The 22,976-nt window shown below is 42.3% G+C and overlaps 1 protein-coding gene across 5 annotated transcripts in view; it reads left to right on the top strand.

Annotated features, from left to right (window-relative positions):
* The window catches only part of Ube2u (ubiquitin conjugating enzyme E2 U), a 67,543-nt gene that overhangs the window by 28,333 nt on the left and 16,234 nt on the right, over positions 1–22,976 (top strand). For all 5 annotated transcript variants that reach the window (NM_001431215.1, NM_001431219.1, NM_001431217.1 and 2 more), the window contains 3 exon segments: positions 2,948–2,996; positions 13,192–13,280; positions 20,814–20,895. In NM_001431215.1, coding sequence (NP_001418144.1) covers positions 2,948–2,996; positions 13,192–13,280; positions 20,814–20,895 — 220 coding nt within the window.

The raw sequence follows: 22,976 nt of genomic DNA on the forward strand, positions 1-22,976 counted from the left end.
GGAAATAATGAATGAAATTTGAGAAGGAGAAAGAGAAAATTGGTGAGAAAGGAGGTTAAGCACAGGAAGTAGAGAGAATGTGGATAATGGGAAAGAGCATTAAAGACAGGGAGAGGATTATATCGGATGCAGTGATTTGAATGAAAATGACCCTCAGAGGCTCTTCTGTCTGAATGCTTGCTCACTAGTGGGAAGAACTGTCTGTTTGAGAAGGATTAGCAGGTATGTCATTGCTGGAAGAGGCATGCATGACCTTGCTGGGGGAGGTATGTTATTGGGACTGGGTTTTGAGGTTTCAAAGGTCCATGTCAGGTCTTCTCTCCTCTCCTCTCCTCTCCTCTCCTCTCCTCTCCTCTCCTCTCCTCTCCTCTCCTCTCCCCTTCCCTTTCCTTTCCTTCCCTTCCCTTCTCCTCTCTCTCTCTCTCTCTCTCTCTCTCTCTCTCTCTCTCTCTGCACCATGGTTACTGTATCACCATGTAAATTTCAGCTACTGCTCCAGTGCCATGCCTGCCTATCTGCTGCCAACCCTCCACCACAATGGTCATCAAAAACAAAACTAGATAAATGTAAGGAGAATAATAATAAAACCATCAGTGTTTAAGGACAAATTTCAATAAGTCCAAGTCAAAATACTACTAAATGTAGATGATAGGGACAGAGGAAATACAGTGGGTTAAAAGAAAAATAGGGGGAAAAACTCAGTAATGGAAAAATAAACAGAATTAGATAAATATATGAAGGGGGAAACAAAAAGGTTAAAAATATAAACAATCCAACAAATTAAACTCCTTAAGAATGTTTAAGTAAAACTAAACAGAACAGAACAAGGCTGAGAGGAGGGAGCAGCCGATTGATTATTGGGTCCTAAAAAGCTGAAGCCTGCTAGTTCTGCGCAAAGGCTGGTCAGCTGACCTTGTGAGTGTGATGGCTCCTCTACCCTGCCTCCTACTTTGAGCTCCCCCAAGAGCCTCCTAGTGCATAGGAGGTGAGTCTTTTACGACTTCACGCCTAAAAGTGTAGCTGTCCTATGCCCCTGTGACTACAGTTTGGGCAACCTTCCGTTTGCAAACATTTCTCTTTAGGAAATAAAACCCACCACTGCCCAGTACGTCCCAGTGCTGCTTTTGCTTGACAGATACTCTTAGATTTCCAGTTCTTCACATGCAATTTATCCTTCTTTCCAGGGGTTTAAAAAATATCTCCTCATTCACTATGATCATTGATTTCTTACCAATATCTGTTTGGTATGTCTTATCTTTTCCTCTCTCACCGTATATTTAACAACCCACTGAAATATCAAACTAGAACCATTCTGGTTCTAGAGAATTCTCTTTATGTGGCTTGTTTTATGATCTCTCTCCTTTCTCTTTTCTCCTCTATATCTTCTATATTTGAATGTTGGCCCTTGGAGTGGAAGTTTCTGGTTTCTTTACAGGCTCAATTGTGTCGTGCTGTTTCTCTGGAGACTATCTTGTGAGAGCATTTTTGCTGAAACAGATACGTGGTGCTTTCTGGAAGCTGCCTGGAAAGGGGGTATTTGGTGTTTTTGCTAAAGCAGATGCTTGAAAGGACTGTGATGTTTGGAAAGAGTGTAAGTCTAACCCAACAGACAGTGGATGATGTAGTGGCATTGGTTCACCTTGCCACTCTTTGCTGGTCTTCGTTGGGCTTTGCTGACTCTGGTTTTCACCAACTGTGGCATTGCTGCACCTTGCCTTCTTCCTCGGTCATTGTTGTGACCTCATAGAGAGAAATGCACCAAAGAACTTCTGATATTCTGGTGGCTTCCTGCCACTTCTGGGGACTCAGGCAGATTGGCAATGCCCACTGGTTTCTTCTGGATCAAACTGCTGTTGCTGATTGATAAATGGTGTTTGCAAGTAGATCGAGCCACCTATCACCACTGATGCATGTGAATGGAACTGCTGATATCCTGGCAACAAAGACTGAAATCAAGCAAAAACAAACAAACAAACAAACAAACAATTTCTAAACAAGTCTACATTCCCTATTGTTCTATTAACATTTCCTTTTCACTACCTCTGGTGGTTGGTGGACTAGAAGGAAGGTGTTAAAAACCCTTATTAAAGTAGGCTTTGAAAAATCTAAGCCTACAAGTCCTACTGTTTAATCTACTGATTTAAAATAGATTTTTCTCTATTAATCATGGTTTATTGGTGTAATAATGATTTCATATTCTGAGAGGCTTCTTAGGAAAATGTATTCATGTTTTTCTTATTATTTGTTTACATTGTTGGTTTCTCTGAGATCAAATGTTGGTGGTCTTTAATTGTTTGTTCATGTGATGGAGATACAATGACCAATCTTATTAAAAAGGAGTGGATGTTCTGCATCAAGCTGAACCTCGTTGATGGCTTTGCTGTAGTGAGAACCTTCCTGGCCATGAGAAATAATAGCCTAGGGTTATAGCCCAGGAGATGGATTCTGGGATCCAGACAAGGGGAGGTCAGGAGTCTTACTATTTGAGGTGACTTTTTACTTATTTCCTGATTTTCAGTCCTCCACACACCTGTGTTCTTCAGCCCCGAGTGTCCCTGACTCAGGCATCCTCCCTCCTCTCTGGGTGAGGATGGTTAAGTGCAAGCCCATACTCTGCCTCTGGTCCTTCCTCTGAGAGTTACCTGACACCCATGGTTTCTGAGTTTCTTCCCAAGTTCTGGAGTACGGCCCTGCTTGCTATCTATTGACCTTTCCTCTCTCTGCATTTAGGTTTCAGACTTCCAGGACCTACCAGGAGAGTTGCCCTTTGACCTCTGCTTTCCATCTTGATTTTTTTTGGGGGGGGCACTTTTCTTTTACTTCCTCGATATTTTGCACTATAACTTTATCCCTTTGCTGGAATTTATTGAGGTTCTGGAAGAATGCATAGAGTAACACCTATTCAGACTGCAAGTCACCAGAGTTCTTTTCTCTTTTCTCCTTGCAGAAACAGAGGGCAGCCTGGTGTTGGCTGAAAAGCCACAGGAACACATCAGGTATGGTTTTCTTGATAGATAGCTCTGTCAGTTCTCAACCCAAACCAATACTAAATGATACTGCTCTTATGGTTTATAATGAAGACTTTTTAAAAGATTTATGTTTATCTTATTTATGTGTATGTGGGTGTCTGTAGAGGACAAAAGAGAGCACCAGATCCTCTGAGTCTGTGGTTTCAGGGGATTGAGTCAACTAATGTGGCTTCTGGGAAGTGAATTCTTAGTCTTTGCCAGACCAGCAAGTGCTCGTAACTGCTGAGCCTTCTCCCCAGCCCCACATGTTACATCTTTTAATTTAGAAAGGGAATTATTTGTTTCTCTTATAATAAATGTTTTTAGGAAGAATGTGGTAAATTGTTGAGCTCTTTCTATTAAATCTAACTTCAATGTATCTGTAATGAACTGGTCTATTTTTATTTGTATTTTTTAATGGAAATGTGCTGTTGATAAACCATTATAGATCACAAAAACCAAGTGTTTTAGGAGAACATAAAGTTAACTGTATTTAAGAAAACTAAATCAAGACCAGAGCCACTGTACCTTGTCTGCTGTCATCTGTCTGTCTGCCATTCTTTTTATAAGTTTTACATTTTGATTCTTAATCCTGTATACATGGGAGATGAGGAGCATATGAACACAGAGAGACCAGAAGAGGGTGTCAGATCCCTGTCCTCATTGGGGAATTGTAAGAGATTATGAGCTTTGCAGTGGTTTCTTGTTGGAAACCAACGCTGGTCCTCTGGAAGAGCAGCAAGCCCTCTTGAGTTCTGAGACATTTCTCCAGCCCCCAGAGTACCTCTTAAGGGATAGCCTGGTGTTAGGTTGGCTTTGAGGGTCTCCTAAAATGTACATACTTGGTAAAAAAAATGTTCCAGCCCTTACTTTCTTGAACCCTAAACTTAAAGCCAATTAGCTAGTGTAGAAGTTGTCGAGCTTGATGTAGCCCAGGTTTCCTTGACTGGCAATTGTAGAAAAGGTAAGCAAACTTGAGCCACTTAAGAAGTTTCTGTTTATGACACTGTCCTGAAAACATGCAGGAAGATGGTGTATAGTCTAGAGAGCGGTCTGCTTGGCTGGGGCTCTGTGAAGGTGTTACTGTCTACTCAGCATGTCCTGAGCCTAGAGCCCCTTCCTCATCCTGTGGTTCAAGTATTTGCAGTATCCATCACAGAGTGCCAGCATTGACCAGCAAGTCCAGAGGACCTGGTCAGAAGGTTGGTTCTGATTTGGTTTCAGCAGTTCCTCTGAACCTAGGCAAGGATAAATGACCCAGAATCAGGTCTGGTTTACCAAGCTTGCTTTGTGCAACCCTGAATTCTCTAGAGAAGCCTTCAGATAGGACGCCCCTGGGATTTGAGAGTCAGAACTTCAGCAATAGTTTATGTTTATGGTATATATCGAATTAGATTGGTTGTGTGAGTTCCAGTGTTTGTTCCTGATATGCTGAGTTCAATTGTCTCTTCTCTCTTTGGGTCACTAATTCTTTATTGGTGTTTGTCTGTTCAGATGATGATGATGATGGTGGTGGTGGTAATGGTGGTGATGGTGATGATGATGGTGTGTGTGTATGTGTGAGAGAGAGATGAGAGAGAGAGAGAGAGAGAGAGAGAGAGAGAGAGAGAGAGAGACATGCCATTCATTTGGAGTTAAGAAGGCAACTTTTGGAAGTCACTTCTCTCCTACCTTGATGAGACAGGGTTTAGGATCTCTTGTTTCTGCTGCTGAATGGTGTACTCAGGAAAGCTGACACATGACCTTCAGGGAAATTCTTCTGTCTGCTTCTCATTTGTCTTTAAGAGGGCCAGGGTCACAGATGCATATTACCCCCCTTCTCCCAGGATCCCCAGGGGTTAATCTCAGGTCCACTGAGCCACTATGCTGTGCCCTACTTTTTAGTCTGAAATAAGGCATCACAATGAGGTCTTGAAGAGGTTATTCAAAGAGATACACTGCTCTTAGCATTATACCATCCAATCCACTGGCTTGGAGATTTGCATTAACTTCATGAGCAGGAAGAAAAGTGTATGCATAGAAATGTATTCCCGAGGTTAAGCCTCTGAATACGAAAGGCAAGAGAAAACTCAAGCAGAGTATCATCAACTGCGTGCAATGTGGCACTGGTGGGGGGCTGTCGATGTTGAACTAGGGGGTGTAAGGGCAGAGTTTACCTGTGAGCCCCTTTGCCCAAAGGAGATACTTCCCGAAGTGCAGGAGACCGTTGTTTATGGAAGATAGCAAGCCACGTGGTACAAGCCCCTAAATAAGTTTGTTTGACCCACAGCATGGGATATGATTGATCACATATGAGCAAGGAGGAAAGACTGTGGCCTTAGGATTTTGCCTTTTTAAGCCTCTGCAGGCTATGACTCACCACTAGTTTCTGGAACCTCAGAATGAACCCAACCAGAGTCCATCATCCTGGCCAGTATTTAATTAAAGTTTGTTTCAAATTTAGCTCAAAAACCGTGGGATTGGGCCTTCTCTCAAGAATCTCAGGTTTAACAAGGTTTCTGTTGCTGTTGAACTTGCACAGTCAGCGGGAGTTTTCCCATATTGTCTAGAACACCACTGACCAGTTGCTTGGCAGGCTTTTCCACCCACGGAAGGACAGGTACTTTATCTGTATCTTTAAAACTCATTCTCTGAACATACAATCCTATAGCAGGCACTGTACCCCAATGTTAGGGACACACCCTTCCAATACGTGATCCCTAAACTCATGAGCCTTGTATTCTAGAATGCAGAGCTCTTTTGCAAGAGAGACACCAGGGACAAGTACAGTGAAGAAACATCTTCCACCAGATGCCCAAGGCCACAGGGCAAATACTAGTAGTGTAGCTAAGAAGGAATTTGAAGAATGCTAAGGTCAGAGTGAGTTCTACTTAAATGTTTCACTTTGAGCAGAGGCTTCTTCCCCCACAGCCTTTTCTTTTCTTTCCTTTTCTTTCCTTTCTAGCTTCCTTTAGAATTCTGGATTTGTTTTGTTTTGTTTTTTGTTTCCTGTCTTTTTGAACCAAGTCCCTATACCCACATTGTGTACACGCAGTTTGGTGTCTTGTTGAGTTGTGACTATTTATTGTTGAGTTGCATTGATACAATACAATAAGCACAATGGCAGATTTTAGTCCAAGGCAATTTTGAGGAGAAATACCTTCCTTGACAGGACATAGAAAAGAACATATAGAATCCAGACTCAAGGTCTCTTTGGTTTGCTTGCTTGTTTGTTTGTTTGTTTTTGTTTTTTGAGGCAGGATTTTTCTATATAGCCCTGGCTATCCTGGAACTCACTTTGTAGACCAGGCTAGCTTCAAACTCACAGAGATCCACCTGCCTCTGCCTCCCATCAAAGCAGAACAGGAACTTCCCTATGGACTGGGGGATAGGGCTTTCTTTACAGAGAGTGATGCAAAATAACCTATGTCCCACCAACCATTAACCACAGTAGTCCCTGCTCATCCACAGGTAGAGTGAATTCCTATATATACATATACATATACATATACACATACACATACACATACACATACACACACACACATACACATACACATACACACACATACACATACACATACACACACACATACACATACACATACACATACACACACATACACATACACATACACACACATACACATATGTTGTAAAATATAAAAAATAAAAAAAGTTGGGAGACACCACAGCGGCCCAGTGTCTCCTGCCACCCCACACTTTCCTACACTCAGAGCGTCACATAAAAGAACACACAACACAATAATCTTTGACTCAATTGGTAAGATATAATTGCCCACCTAAACATACAAAGCCCGGTACCATCCATCCTTTAAGAACATTAATAACAACTTCTAAATACCCAGAGTAGAATCTTAACATCACCTGCCATGGCTTCTCGCCCTCTCTCTCCTGTCTCTTCTCCTCTCCATTCCAGTCTCCTCCTCTTCCTTCAAACTTCTCTCCCACCCATCCTTCCTTCTCCTCCAATGACAGGCCTCCTTCTATCCTGTACCTGCCCCTCACCTGTATTTTACAAATTCAATGGGGAGAAGGTTCTGGTGAAGTCACCTGATTCCTGAGCACGTGACTAGGCAGCTGTACTTAGGGCAGTGGAATTAGCATCAAAATACAGATAACTCCAGGGCAAACCACAACACATACACATACACATACACATACACATACACATACACATACACATACACATACACATACACATACACATACACATACACATACACATACACATACACATACACATACAAGTATACAATTTCTCCTATACACCTGTTTTAGTCACTTGTCTTGTTGCTGTAACAATACACCTCACAAGAACAACTTAAGGAAGAAAGGTTTATTTTAGCTCACAGTCTGAAAGTAGAGACGTAATGGTCATGGTGGCTGCTGGTGGCATTGCTGACAAGAAGAGAGAGCAATGTGTTGCTGCCTGGTTCTCTTTTTCCTTTTAAAAGATGTTTTTGGACACAGGACTAGGGAGATGATGGCTCAGCAGTTTAGAGTACGTGTTGCTCTTGTCAGAGGACCTGGTACCATTTCAAGCACCTACATGGTAGCCCTCAGCCATCTCTAACTCCAGTTCCAGGGGATACAATGCCTTCTTCTGACTTCTGGAGACATAAAGCACACACATGGTATACAGTACACGAATGCAGGCAAAACCCTCATATTTGTAAAGTTAAATAAATAACCCTAAAAAATAAGTAATCTGAAACATAACAATTCTGACAACATACTGTAATAAAGTACTGTGAATGTAGTATCTGTGTCTTGAACTATTTTATTGACATTTCCAATAAAACACAGATTAACTCTCACTCTCCCTGTCATGATGGGAGCTGACAGATGTCTAAGAGAAAAGATGAAATGAGGTGAGTTTTCCAGGCGTCATGACATAGATTAACACTACAGCAGTCTGTCTGATGGTCTAAATGGCTATTGGGTGATAGATGGGCAGGAAGCGCATAGAGAGTGGATACACTGGATGAGAAGCTAAGTCTCCTTCCAGCTGATAGAGTAAAACAGCACAAGATTCATCCTGATGCTTAAACTGTGAGCAATTTAAAACTTAGGAAATGTTTTTGTTTTCCTGGAATTTTCCATTTAACATGTTTGTGCCATAGATAACTGCAGGTGACTAAAGTACAGAGAGCTAAACTGTGGCTAAGGAGGGAGGGGACTACACAGTATTTTCTCACCGACAGCCTGAGTATGTCCATGGTTAAACCCAAGTAAGTACAGAGAGAACTTGAGGACTGGAAGTGAATACAGATAGCAAAGACTCTGGGGACAGTAGGAATATCTTAAGATAAACTACATTTCTATATACTTACAACTAACTGAATAGAAAAAAAGTCGTCGAGACAACTCGCCATCTGCTTGTCTTAATGTCCCCAGTGCTGAGTTTATAGGGATGTGCCACCAGCAAGAGAAAAAGAGTATCCCAATGTAACAAAAGATATGACACCTATACCGAGATCTTCAAAATATTTCTGAGATAAAACTTGGAAGACACAAGGAGGAGAAACAGCCAGTACTTGTTGCTTGAAAGACTCCATATTATATATGACAGGTGGTTTTACCCCCAGAGCCTTACAAACTACTTCTAACACTTTCCTAGGAGTGTTGAAGGGCGAGAATAGCAAGACAGGCAAGAAAGCAAACTTGGCTGACCTGATTGTATGCAAATGCATGCATGCTCATGTTGATATGCATGTGTGTGTGTCTGTATGTGTGTGTATGTGTGTGTGTGTGTGTGTGTGTGTGTGTGTGTGTGCATTGCTCTATCACTCTCTGTCTTATCACCTGGAGCCAAGGTCTCTCACTCAACCTGGGGCTTGCCACTTTTTGACTTGGCTAGCTAGCATGGAAGCCCTTGCCAGTATACTGTCTTAGACCCAAAACCATGTTGGGACTACAGTGCAAACAGCCATGCCAAGTTTTTACATCGATGCTAGGAACCGAACTCCGTCCGGTCCTTGCATTTGTGTGGCTAATGTCCTTACATACAGAGCCATCACTCCAGTCCTGGTTCAATCTTTGTGGCTCCTGTTCCTATTCCTGAAATAAATGCCCTGGTCAGACAGTCTGAGCTCTCAACACTGCTCTCATTTAGAGCTGGGTCTCCACATGTGGGGAAGGCCATGAGAGGAGCTGAGGAGGCCAACCCCTGGGCATCCCCCATGGCAGCCATTATTTACAATTGTTTGATTTGACCCAGACTTTGATGAGTAAGAATATGGAATGAAGGAAAAGGACAGTGATCTCTAACTAGAAAAATTTCCAAGGAAACAGAAGTGCAATGATATAGGATATTCAAGGTTTACAGGAACTCCCACAAGATGGGAGCTCTAAGAGAGCAACTGAGACACTGTGAGAAGGAAGAACTGGGCGTGGCCAGCTGAAGAAGAACCTTAGTTTTGTTTGAAAGTGTTGAGACTTCATCCTCTAGAACTATCAAATGTCACTTCGCAACAGAGGCATCACTCTTCCTGGCCTTAAGAGTAGAAGGTAGGAAAACAGTTTGCAGCCTGTGAGAAGCCATGAGACACACACTGTGGGAAGTCAACTGAGAATACCAGTGATTCTGCAGGATAACGATGTGCTAAACTTGGCTGTTTTCAAATGTGATCTCACTGAATACCTATGACAACCTCTTGAGAAAAGCCCCCTCTCTTTTAGGGACAAGTATGGGAAGGTGACATAACTCACCCCATCCCACAGCCTATAACTAAGTGTGCCAGAGAGTTCACTCCAGTAATCCCAGACCCTGTAGTCTTAACCATGATGCTAAGAACTAGTTGGTGATACAGGGGAAGTTTTCAACCGAAGTCCAAGATGGACATTACTTTCACAAAAGAGCATCACTCTTAATTTCTTCTTGTAGGCAGTGAGCCCACCTTTTCCCAACACTGGCTCCCTTTAAGCTGCTGTCCGTTCTTCCTCTTCTAAACATTGTTTTGAAGATTGGTTTCCTTAATGGCTTCATCTGTCAATCTCTCTTTTTCCATTCCGAATTTTACCGTCAGATCCTCAAAAGTCATTTTGGCTTTTCTGTCATAGTGTCCCCTAAAACCATATCTAAAATTACTTTCACATTTTACTTTGGTCCCACACAATGTTTTCTATTAATAGAAAACTAGAAACGGGGGTGTGGGTGAGGGGGGCACAAAAACAAAGAAAAGAAAAGAAAAGAGAAAAGAGAAGAAAAGAGAAGAAAAGAAAAGAGAAGAGAAAGGAGAAGAAAAGAAAAGAGAAGAGGAGAAAAGAAAAGAAGAGAAAAGGAAACTAGTCTTCTGGGTTGGGGAAAGTATTTGACCACAACATTTCTTCAGGGCTCCTGGTCAGGTAACCAATCAGCTCTTTCTTCAGTGTTATCTTGCTTTTGTCTCCACCTGCTCCTAACCCCAGCCCTGAATATGGCTGAGGCTTTTTCTGAGCCTAGGATGCCTCTCTCCTTTCTGCAGATATCACCCCAAATTTCTCCCTGATGACTTTCAAACAAACGTTTTATTACCTTCCTCCAAACAATGCAAGTGCTCCCACCCCTGTTAACTCTAAGGTAGCCCACACCCCATTACTATTTCTTAACTGAGCCTGCATTTAGTCTTATAAAACCCCCTCCACGAGTGAGACCCCTGGGGAAACCCCTGCTCAAGCCCCAGCTGCTTCTTCACTTTCTGAGTTGGAAACCACTGACAGCTCTTCATTCGGATAAACTGAGGTTGTCAGCCAGTTTCAACTACTCTCCACCTACATGCAAAGAGCCTGTACCACCAAGATTCAGCTCTTTGAACAGCCTCCAGCTGCTCGAATCAGAACTCTCCACTGAACTCAGCTTGCCCATCCCTATATCCCCTTCCTCCAAGATCCTCTGTGTGCACGTGAACACGCACGATACCCCACCCCACCCCCCAGCCCTGAATATGACTGAGGCTATTCCTGAGCCTGGGATGCCCCCCTCCTTTCTGCAGACACTGCACCCCAAATGACTCCCTGATGACTTTCAAACAAAAGTTTTATTACCCTCCTCCAAATTCTTTTGTTTATTGCCACTTCTAAAGAAGTATGCTCAACGTATCAAATTATCCGAACGTTGAGCCGAGTAGCACCTTATTATGGGAGTAGAAAAAGCTGTTCTCTTCCCTTGCCCAGGGATATGTCTTATTTCAACAGAAAAATCAGCTCCAGTGTCCGGTTTAAACTTACAGATTTATATTTCCTCCGTTTTTCAGTCGGAGGCGGTATTCGGTATGCTCTTGGTATTGGTGGGAACTGCAAACACTTTTATGCCATTCATCTGCTCATTAGCTTCATGGGCTATTGAATGATAGCGAACACAGTTACTGCCCTTTTATTTTAAAGGACTGTTTGCTTTATAGAATTGGAAATGCAAAGATTTAAGATATTCTCCTCTGTGTAGTCAAGCTAACCATAGTTACACCTTTTAGGGTAATATTTTTAATTATTCTTGGAGAAAGAAAAGAAATCCCCAGAGGGCTAACAGTTTGAAACTGAACAGGACACCCCTGGGAAGGGAGAGGGTCATGGGTCATCCGCAAACAGACAAAAGACAATGGAGACCATTGTGCCTTAGGATGGTATATTTTTTTTTCCGTGAGACGGTGTGTTGACAGTTTCCTTCCTTTTGGATCATTGTTGTCTGCTAAGTGAACTGTGATTGCAAATTGATCTCAAGATTTTCATACAGCAGATATAGGGTAGCCTTTCATTTCTTTACCCCCACCACCCCCACCCCACTCCACCCCCACCCCCACCCCCACCCCCACCCCGCTTCAAATTGCTGAAACATTTCAGGGGCAAATTCATGCAAATTTACATTTGGCATTTAGCAAATGCAACATTACCAAAGGAAATTTAGCATTTCCTTTGGAAGTGTGAGGCTTGGCTAGAAGCAATAATAGTGACAGTTAATTGATTTTCACCGAGTTTCAGAATTCTAGTTATGAGTGATTGGCAAAGTAATAACACACTTGAAAACTGTTCGTCTTAAAATTGGGTGTCACAAACTGCAGCAGGCGAAGGCACTGGTTCATTTGAAGATTGCCCCGTTAATTTCAGAATTGAGTCAAATATTTACCTTAAGGAACTTAAAGCTGACCCATACCAAAAAAAATGTACCAATATATTTGTTTTAACTGAAAATGTGTTTCTTTGTCCAAAGAACGGAGAAGTTAAATCGGAAAACAGACATATAAGGGCTATTACACCTGCCCCTTAAGCATCTGCCCGCACCAGTTAGCTGGTGATTCCACACGGCTGAACACTATCTCTGAGTAATATTTTATTTACGGAGCTGTAATTTTCTGTACTCAACAAGTTCATAGTAAAAATATGTAAAGATGCAGTTATCCTAGAGTGTTTCACGGTTGCCATTTACTGCTTTACGTACACAACCTTCACTCCCCTGTTAGGGCCCTAATGACACTAACAGAGAGAAGTGTGGAGGGGGATAAGTAGGGAGAATCTCTCCATGTCAACAGTGGCTAGACGCTGGGTAAAACGAATCTGCAGTCTGATGCTTTTACTCTCCCTACATAGAGGAAATAAAAACAATCATAATACATCTGACATGACACTTAAGAAAACTTTATTATAGAATAAAAATACAAATATAATGCTTCCCTTAAAGCTCCTTTTATATATCGGCATGAAAGGCAGGTGTCTTAAAGCTATCGTTTCTTTTTACAGTATAGATAAATGCATACATAGGTAAACATCTACTTTCGTTATACTTACCTGTCAGTGGTGAAATCAATGTGTTTGATTCATTTATTAAGTGTAGGAGTCTTAGAGATGTGTGTCTAAAGCCCGGCACTGTGTCATGTGCCTGTAATCCCAGCACACAAGAGGCTGAAAAGCAGGAAAATTGTGAGTCTCAGGCCAGTCTGGGATACACAGAGATCAAAGACCTGCCAGGGACACAAATTTCTGGTCTCAAAAAGATTGAAAAGAAATTTAAAAAAAGAAGAAGAAGAAGAAGAAGAAGAAGAAGAAGAAGAAGAAGAAGAAGAAGAAGAAGAAGAAGAAGAAGAAGAAGAGAAGAAAGTGTTCTAAATTTTGTATCAGTCTAATTTGATATCGTTGAATTGTGTGCTCTGATCTATCATTTTAAGAACAAATTTACAAATTAAATAAGGTCTCTTGTTTATATTTTCAGAATAATCAAAACAATCTCATTTAATGATTACTACAAGACATGGTCCCAGATAGCCACGACAAAAGTTGCAGAACACTCCAAAAACCAATGTGAGTTGATGCTGCCTTTTTTATTGTGTCTTTCTAATCTTTTAATCTGTTGATTTTTTCCCAGTTTGTCTTGCTCTCATCTCAAGACTAATTGACACATATCTGCTCTGCGAGAGAGTAAACTGTCCTATTGGCTGTCTGTACCATATCCCTCACTCAACAACTAGTAATTTAGTTCTTCTTTTGTGCAGAGCCCTGACCTGAAGTGTGTTTAAAAGCCAGGAGGAAGGGTAGGCAATTGACCGAGTTCTTAATCTGATGAGGTTTAACTTTAGGCCTTTACCCCAGAAAGAAGAGTTCACAGCAGGGTGGACCTTTCCATTTCAAACACAGTTATCCTCTAAGCCAGAGCTAGCACACAACAGTCAGAAAACGCGAGAGCTGAGGGTTTTTTCAGTTACATCGATGTAAGAAAATATTTTCTGGGGACCACAAGACAGACTCTGAGAGATAGACAACCGGTTCCTTTTAACTGGACGTTTAGAGTATATGTCATTGTTTGTCACAAAGGAGGCTATCCAGTTTCCACACACAAGAGAGAATGTGGCTTTGCCCTAGCCCTCCTGCCAAAGCGGCAGTGGACATTGTGAGATTAGAAGGGGCTGCAGATCCCAGAGTCTGCACTGACTTGTTATAGCCCTTTTCTTTCTTAGCTGTTACTGCCTATGTTCTCCTTGATGGGTACCATACTCCAAACCCGTGATGTTTCTTCTTTCTTCCTAAGTATTCTTCTGCCTCTTTCTTCAGTGATGACATTTTTTTCTATCCTCCTCCCACTCTCTGAGAGGCCCTACCACGTTCTTCCTTAGCCATTGCCAAAACCACATCTCTAGGCAAAGCCTCTTCAGCAGCCAAGCGCACATGCGCAGCCATGAGACTCACCTGTGTATCGCACGGGTTTGCCATTTAAGATATCCTGAACCCAGGTCACACTCCCATGCCCAAACCTGTCCCTCCTTCCTTTTCTGACTTGGGTACTGGTAGCTCACTATTTTTGCATTTTCTTCAACCTAAGAATTCTTAAAACTATGCTATGCCTCTCAATCTTTCTGGTTTGGTATTCTTGTTTTATCTCTTGCAACATTATACTCCTCTCCTCCCTTGTATCACCGCTTTGATTGGGTCTCATTGCTCATCGTCTCATTGTAATGATTTCCTAACTACAGCAAAAGCTTCTACTTATTTTTTTAGGCATAAGTTAAGGCACAAGCTTTGTACTACTTAGCTCAGTAGTTGCAAGACGAAATAAGATAGCGTTTAAGAAGTCACATGCTCTCTCAGGATGTTGATTATTGAGTATTTTGTGATTAGATGTTATCATCCTCATACACTAGTGGTTGTAAAAAAAATCAAAGTGCATTAATGATACATAGATTTTAGCAACGCTGTCAGTTCCGAGAATTTTTATTTCTGATATTAGAGTCCATGGGTATTTAATTCTAAAAGTCTGGTGGCCTGATGCACCTTTGGCCAATCAGTTCACTTCAAGCCCTTACTGTGTGCAACAATATGGAGGGACACAGATGGATCTGGAGAAAATAAATATTTGTTTTAAAAACCTGGTGTTGAGAGATATAAACAAACAGAACAGAACAGACAGACAGACAAACAGATTTTTGAAGGATGGTAGCATGTAAATACATAGGGGGCCTTAGAAACTTAACGCCTAGGCAAAAGATACAATCATGTGCCAAAATTTGAGAAAGTGTGGGAATGATTGCTCCTTAATAAAAAAGAAATGATTTTAAAATGGAAGGAATTATGGTGGTCGCCCTGATACTAGCTCCTCCCTCCAAAGTGTCTGACTCCAGTTTGCTGAATTATGTTGTTTCTTCCTCTGCCTGTCACTAAGCCAGCCTGTAAGTCATCCTCTGGGGAAGCAGGAGCCTGGGAACAGTTATCTGTAGCCCAGAAGAATTTCTGAGACTTTGAATCTAACTCTGGATGGCAGCTTTCACAAGCCCACTGCCCTCTTCTTCCCATGGAGTCATAAAAATGCTCCAAGAGTCTCCCTTCAAAAAGAGCCAGCACCTAATTTAAAAACATAAACGTGAACCTGACAGACTCTGCTGGCCATGCTGTCTTTTGATAGTTCAGCTGGACGAGAGCCAACATGCTCTTTTTTTTTTAATGGCCTAATTTCCTGGCAGTAATGAAGATAAAGCTTTTAGATAGTAGAATGCTTCTCCAGTGACTCAGAAATACAAAGGAAACCTCTCTTAACCTTCATTTATACATCTACATTCTTATCACTGCCGAGATTATTAGAATCTCATGCAGCTTTTCTAAGGAGCTTTGTATTTTATGGGTAGGAGGCTGCTGAATTTTGATTTAGGTGTTAATGCTTTTTCATAGTTTTGAGCCACAAAAGCTATGTCTAGATACCAATGCCATAACAACACGGGAGCATCTTTTCACAGTCAGCATATACTTTGCTTTTAACCACCCCAGTTCATGATCATCTGACTTATTCAAATAATATTTATTTGATGAACACCTTAATATATGTCACAAATAGCCATACATCCGCCGGAGGGACCACACATTCTCCTAACCCCCTTTCTTCAGATAAGAAAATAAGAGTAGGGGGTTGGGGATTTGGCTCAGTGGTAGAGCGCTTACCTAGGAAGCACAAGGTCCTGGGTTCGGTCCCCAGCCCCAGAAAAAAAAATAAGAGTAGGAGAAACCAAGCAATTTAGGTCATCTACGTAGGAGGAAATACCATAAAAGGGTAAAGGCAGAAAATTCTGCATGCAGATTCCCGGGTTTTATATTTGCTCTCATCAACCAACTGTGAGACACTGGTAAGTCTATGGCTGTCCTTGGCCCAGCACCTTGTTTATAAAATGAGAATGACCACACACATCCCAGGGCCGAACACACTGAGTGTGCGTCACGCACAGCATTCAGTACCCGTGCCTACTCTCGGTTATTAGCACTGTGGTCCACAGACTTGGACTAAACCTCGGGCTCTACATTTCCTTCCTGTGATACCGTTCGGCCTTTATAATACGACAACACATTATCACAGCATAGTGTGAGATTTACATTCAAACACTAAAGGATAAGCAGAATTTCTGAAATGCACGTCACTTTCATTCACTATCACAGGAAATCAGATAGAAAAATGTACCAGTGACCCCACTGTTCTCTGCCCATCACTATAAAATGTCAAATAAAGGGTTTGGCAGAGAGAAAACCCATGCATATGGTTGTAGGAACAGCTCTTTAACGACAGAATATGATCCCCACACGGAAATGCTTACGTTCCAGGAAAGGAATTCCTGCGAGCAGCGTGCTGTGCAGCGCTGAGTGGAGGCTTCCTGGTACTTGTTGCTGTCAGCAGGCAAACCAAACAGCCTCTGGCATCAGGGGGGTGCTTGCTTTCACCCCAGGAGACTTTCATTCTTTGAGTCTTCCAAGGCCCTTCCTTCCAGGCAAGAGGCAGTGTGCCTGCTTGCAGAGCCGAGCCTCTCAGCTACAACTGCTCATTAGAGCCACCTGAAGAACTTGTAAAAATTCCAGCATAAAGGGCACACCCAAGCCAATTCCATCAGGGTTGGCAGTGGGACTGGGTAGTGGTAGTTTTTAAAAGCTCCCCGGGTGACCATAACGTGCAGCCACAGGTGGGCTCACCATGACGTCAGAAGTTAGCAACTCCTTAGCCCCATGCTAGTTTTGCAATATACAGGTAAGTAAATTGAAGTGAGTGCTTACCTAATGGAACACCATCTTTCATTCCTATCAAGAGAAGATGGGCAACTTTTAAGTCAACTTCTGCATAGATAGTGGTAAGTACATCATTGTCAGTGGTAGAGGGACAAATTGACACACGACAACCTGAATTTTTTCCTAGATCTTTAGAGACCTAAATCAGGCCAAACCGAGATGCCTGTCGTCAATGCCAAAGATGAGGCAACGTTGGAAAGTTTGTTAAAAACATTTTAACAGATTTAAGCATGAGAGTTACAAGACAGCCCCCCCCCCCAATCCCCACCTCCTGAGTAGGTTACATGTTTCTCAAGAGAGAGCAGGAAAAATAAGAAGGCACAGGCTTTTCAAAGGAGCATGGCCCTTGTCTCTGTATTATCCATGGGTACCATTTTGGTGACTCTCAAGTTACATCTCAAAAGGTTGCTCAGAGGATCCAACCCCCTTTTGTTCTAGTTTGGTAAGTGAGATTGTCAAATGGTTCAGGAGGAAGACTAGATGAAATTATAATGTGATAAAGGGAAATCAGAGTCTCTAGGGTAGTACTAGGTACACACGTGTCCTTTCCCTGAAAATGGGTTTCTGGTGAGATTCCTCAAAAATTATAGGTTTACAGCTGGGAAGGGAGAAAGGCTTTAAGCAGTTGTTAATTGGGCATTCTTATTTTCCTGTTGGCAGGGGGCTTCAACGGATTCCAAGGAGAGGAGTATTTCTCTCTTTTCATCCCCCCCACCACCACATCCCTACACACAAGCACACACACACTTTCTCTGTCCCACCTCATTGTGAAAAAAAAATGTAGGGAGGCACCAGGTCCTGGGTTCTATCCCCACTATTGAAAAAGCAAACAAATCCCACAATGGAAGCAACGCTGTAATTTTCAAGAGAACCTATTACATTATGGAAGAGTGAGAATTATGTGATGAAAGCTGTGGAGGGGATGGATGCTTTTCTGCCATAGCTTACAAAACTGCAATTTCACCCTCTAGAACTTAAGGTGCAAATCTCAGCCCCCAACCCCTTTGTCTCTTTCCTGCCCCCATCCCTCCTGGGTTTCCTCTTGTCATCCTGAGTCATTGAACAGTTGACTGTGTCCTGGAGACAAGAAGATAGGCATTGTGGGTAAGCTTTCTAAGGAGGTTACAGGCAGGTGGTGCAAGGCAGCTGAGCAAAACAAACAAAGAAACAACAAAAATATAGATGTGAAATAGGAAAAGTGTAAAAGTCTGTAGAAAAGAACTGTGGTATCCTCACCTCTGCGATAAAACAGAGAAGCCAGAGTCAATACAACATGAGTGGACTTCCTGGAGAGGTAACATGGTCACTCTGGGTTTGTAAGATGTAAGGCAGAGACTGCCTGCCACACAGACTCACATAATGCAGGAAAATCTGTTTCAAAAACTGTACAGAAAGATATGTTATCTTTAAATAGAACCCTAGCAAATTTTTAAATTTTGTCCTTGTTAAGTTGAAGATGGTTGATAAGAAAACACTCTTGAATGCTCCTAGTCTGTTTGTCTGGGTAGCATAAGGGTTCCCCTCCACACATACTTCACATGCATATGCCTATAGTAAGAATTCCAAGCCAGAGGTGGTGATGAATGCCTTTAATCCCAACACTCGGGAGGCTGAGGCAGGTAAATCTCTGTGAGTTCAAGGCCATCCTTGACTATGAAGTGAGTTCCAGGATAGCCAGGACTATACAGAGAAAGAGAAACTGTCTCAGGAAAAATTCCAGTAATGTTACTTATAATAATCATCTAAAAGAAAGACAATTCTTCACCAAGAATTCTTAGAAAGCTGAGATTCGCTTCTTTAATGGAAAAGATGTTTTCCTCAAATGCCAGCAGAAAGGGTCTAATAGGGCCTGGAAGACAGTGTGTTGTGTGTGCTCACTTGGATCTGAGGAAGAAAAAACTGTTAGAGTCTATAGGAGTGTTGATGGTGAGAATCATGCCGTTTATCTCCCAAAAGCAAATGGCATTGCATTACAAAGGAAGAGTAAAAGAGTCCAAATACCGAGACTAACAGAGAGCATCTAGATAGTTAAGTGGTTCATCTACAAACTCAGTCTCAAGGAGGAGAGAAACAGAGAAGGGAAAGGAACATGGGGGAGGGAAGAGGGAGGAGAGACTGTGATGTAGGGTTCAGTACATTTTGTGTGAATTTGATTGACAGCGTGAACTTGTAACTAACCACAAACTTGTGAGCCAGTAAGGTAACATGATTTCAAAATGCCCTAATGAAGACATGAGCTGGGTAGATGGAACTGCCACACACAGGAGGCCAGCAAGTCCACTCACGCCTGTACGGTTCAAACTGAATAAAATTCTTGATGATCAGGTTGCTAGGGATGGAACACCAGTGCTCTGCTACTGAACTGAATACCCTGCCTTGGACATAAAGGATTTTGTTCTGTTTTACTTATGTACAGTCACTCGTGTCTACTAATGGAAGCCAGAGGTGTTAGCTGCCCTGGGGTTGGAACTACAGGCAGTTGTGAGCTCCGTGCGGGTGCTGGGAATTGAACCCAGATCCTCTGCAAGTGCTCTTAACCACAGATCCATTTCTCCAGCTTCTGCGCAGAAATTCTAACAGGAGCATCAACTACAGTTCTCAAGGGAACGGTGAAGATGATTGTCTAGAAATACCAGATTCTAAGAAAATAATTAAAGGAGCTGGGGCTTCCTTAAGATCTGTTTCCCAGGAGTAGAGGCTTGCTCCTCAGAAGAGGGATCAACTGGACTGGCATGGATCCCAAAAGATGAACTGAGCCAGAGGCAACTCCCGGTGCTCAGATCAAGGGAGGCCACCGGAACCCTTGTCATCAGCCAGGGGAGTGACAGTGAGGTGGTCAAAGGGCTCCCTCAGGCCAGCAGAACCATCTGTTTGATAGTCTTTCTCTGTGGATGACCAAGATTGGAAATGTCTCTGGGATATAGAAGTTCTGCATTGACCTGGTTGGCACAGGCCCTGGAGTTTCCCAGAACTGGAAACAAAACAAGGCAACAGTTTTCAGAGTAGAGATGGAAAGATTCATACTTCCAACCCCAAGACTTAATTTTTTTACTTGAATAGCTAAATTAGAAAACTTGTTAAATTATTAAGGCTGTTGTCTCCATGAGCTACTTAAATACTTTATTACCATTGCTGGGATACAAAGTTTCGGCAAGTTTAAAGATAGAATCAGCTTTTATTAGTGAATCATGAATTAGGTAGCATTTTAACTAAGGAGTGGGAACCAGGAAAGAACCAGAAGCAGGGAGCAGAGGACACTTGCTCATTTATTGACCCTTCCAGTTGCTTGCCATAAGTTGGGTTTGTTTGGGGAGTCTTCTGCTTGCTCCGAGGAAGCACGACATTGTAAGCATAAAACTCCACTTTTTATCGCTCTGTAGATCAGGCCAGCCTCAGACTCCGAGGTGTGCTCTCCATAGTGCTGGGATTAAAGACCTGTACCCCCACTACCTGGCTTGAGGGGTCCCATCTTACATTAGTACTGGGACCTAGTGCAGGACATCTGTCTAAAGCAATGGTCTCTCATAAATGTTATTTAACTGCATAAATGATATATCAACGAATGTCATTATAATGAAAACAATTTCGAAGTCACAATCTACTTATTTCAAACAATATCGAGTATTACACAGTTCCAATAAAAAGGAAACATTTGCAAAGTCCCTGAGCATTGTAACATGAACTATATGGTGTGTGCAGTTGCCACATATCGGCTTACTGAGAAGTGAGCATGAGCGACTCTCCACTCCAAGTGATGTTAAAAAGTGTATATGAATACTTCTTTCTTTAATCACTTTATTTCAGTTGTTGGAGATCCACATTTCATGGCACAGTACTACAAATGGAAGGAGCAGGATCGGCAGTATCAAAGGCAATGGGAATCAAAGTAAGCCATTTCAAGTGCTGACCCATTAGCAGATGTCCTGGCAACAGCAGCCTGTAACTCCCCTAAGCACAGGAACAATGATAAGAAAGTACCATTTCCTCCCACAGGAACTCAGGTAGGAAAACTGGCACACATGGAGCTAGGGCAGGAGCCACAGTGAAGAGTCCAGTCTGTCCTCTTCCAAGCGAGTTATCACCAGCTACCTTTTCATCTTTCTCATAGCTCTGACTTTGTTTTCCCAAAGATTTCTCATTCAAGAATCACACATGCATGCCGATGTGCATGCGTGGATGCATGCGTGCCTTCGTGTCTGTGTTTGGATCTGTGTTTGTGCATGTATCACATACTGTTGTGTGATGTACACCATGTAAATGCCAGGTAGACCTACTGTCCCTCCTGTAATCCCTGTACTCAGAAGACAGAGATGAAGGGTTCTCTCAAGCTGGATTATTTTCTCTACTAACCAAATTGGAGAGCTCCAGGTTAAGCAAGGGACTTTACCTTAGTGGAACAATCAAGAAGGACATTAGAAGTTAGCCACTAGCCCCCAAACACATGTGCACCCCCACATGTGTAAACACAGGTATGCATGCGCTCCTGCCACGCAACAAAGTAAATGTGCATTTACTGTACAGAGTGATGGGCTTTATAACAATGTTTTCATTCAAATATAACATATACTCAAACTATATTAAATAAACACTTACTTTCTCTCCCTGCCCATCTCTCTGCTAGGTCCCTTCCTCTTCCCAGTCTCCCTTCTAATTTCCCCCGTGTGTGTGTGTGTGTGTGTGTGTGTGTGTGTGTGTGTGTGTGTGTGTGCACGCACGCATGCGCGCGAGTGCTCACACTATGGATTCCACATAGGAGAGATAGAATGTAAGCAGTGTGCTTTCTTTACGGTTCTCAGCAGCTATGCTGAGGACTTGGGAAGGGAAGACCTTGCCACCGTTCCCATTTTCACCTCACACTCCAGCTCCTGCCTGTAGTTTTCTGACGGGAATAAACGATCATTAAGCAATGTGCCACTTTATAAATCTGAGTAAAAGTCAAATAGGTTCTTCTGGCCTTTTGTTCCCCAACCTCAGCAACAACTCCTCTTTGGGCCAAAGTGAAGAAAAGCTGTATTACTTTTGGGCCCTTCAGCATAAATTAGAGTCAGGAGAAAACTGTATTACACTGAGTTTGAAGGAGGGCAAACATGTTTTTTCTTGAAGGCATGTGTCAAGATTTTCTTGCAGTCAAAAAACTTACTCAGAATCTAAGATGGCCATTGCTTTGACGTGACTTCTTCTCCAATTTCCTGTAACAGAGCTGCTTTCTTTCCCTTGTTTGTGTTGTTTCCTTCTGGAGTGCCAGCATCATAGAACCCCAAGATTTAGAAAAACAAGGACCAGGTCAATTTCAACTTAGTCACTCACTCCTACATGTGGCTAAAACAACTGAACTGCCTGAGTGCTAGAACACTCCAAAATACATTATTTAGAGTTTATAGGGCCAAGTTATGTGCTGTGACCCTATCAGAATAAAATGCCCACACACCTTTCGCCATCTGGTGGCTGAGGAGAATACATACAGATCGGATGCTATTTGCATCTTATTAATTGTGAGACTGAGTAGTCAGGGGGGAAATCTCTTTAAGTAAAGTTTTGAAAAGTCGTCACATTTATGTGCATGTGCATTTCATAGTACCATAAATATTTGAACATGCAAACGAATGCAAGTAAGATCTAGAGTCCTAAGGAATAGTGAAATTCAGCTTCTATTCAAATAACCATCAACAATTCTTGATGTTCATCAAGATGCAGAATATGTGATAAAGTGCATGTTAGACAAGCCCTCCTTCTCTGAGCTAAATGCCCAGCCCCTGATTTCCTGAGACAAGGCTGGCTTTGAACTAACTTTGTAACTCAGTCTAACCTCAAACTCACTGTCCTCCTGCCTCAGCCTCTTGAGTGAACCACTGTGCCTCTGTGTTTTAAATAAATGTTTGAAAATGTCTTCCTTACACTGATATTTCCTGGTTTAAAAAAATAGAGTTGGAGATGTGGCTCAGTGATAGAATCCCTTACTCACCACAT

This window comes from Rattus norvegicus, chromosome 5 (genome assembly GCF_021556685.1).
Source record: "Rattus norvegicus strain SHRSP/BbbUtx chromosome 5, alternate assembly SHRSP_T2T, whole genome shotgun sequence".
NCBI classification, from domain to species: Eukaryota; Metazoa; Chordata; class Mammalia; order Rodentia; family Muridae; genus Rattus; species Rattus norvegicus.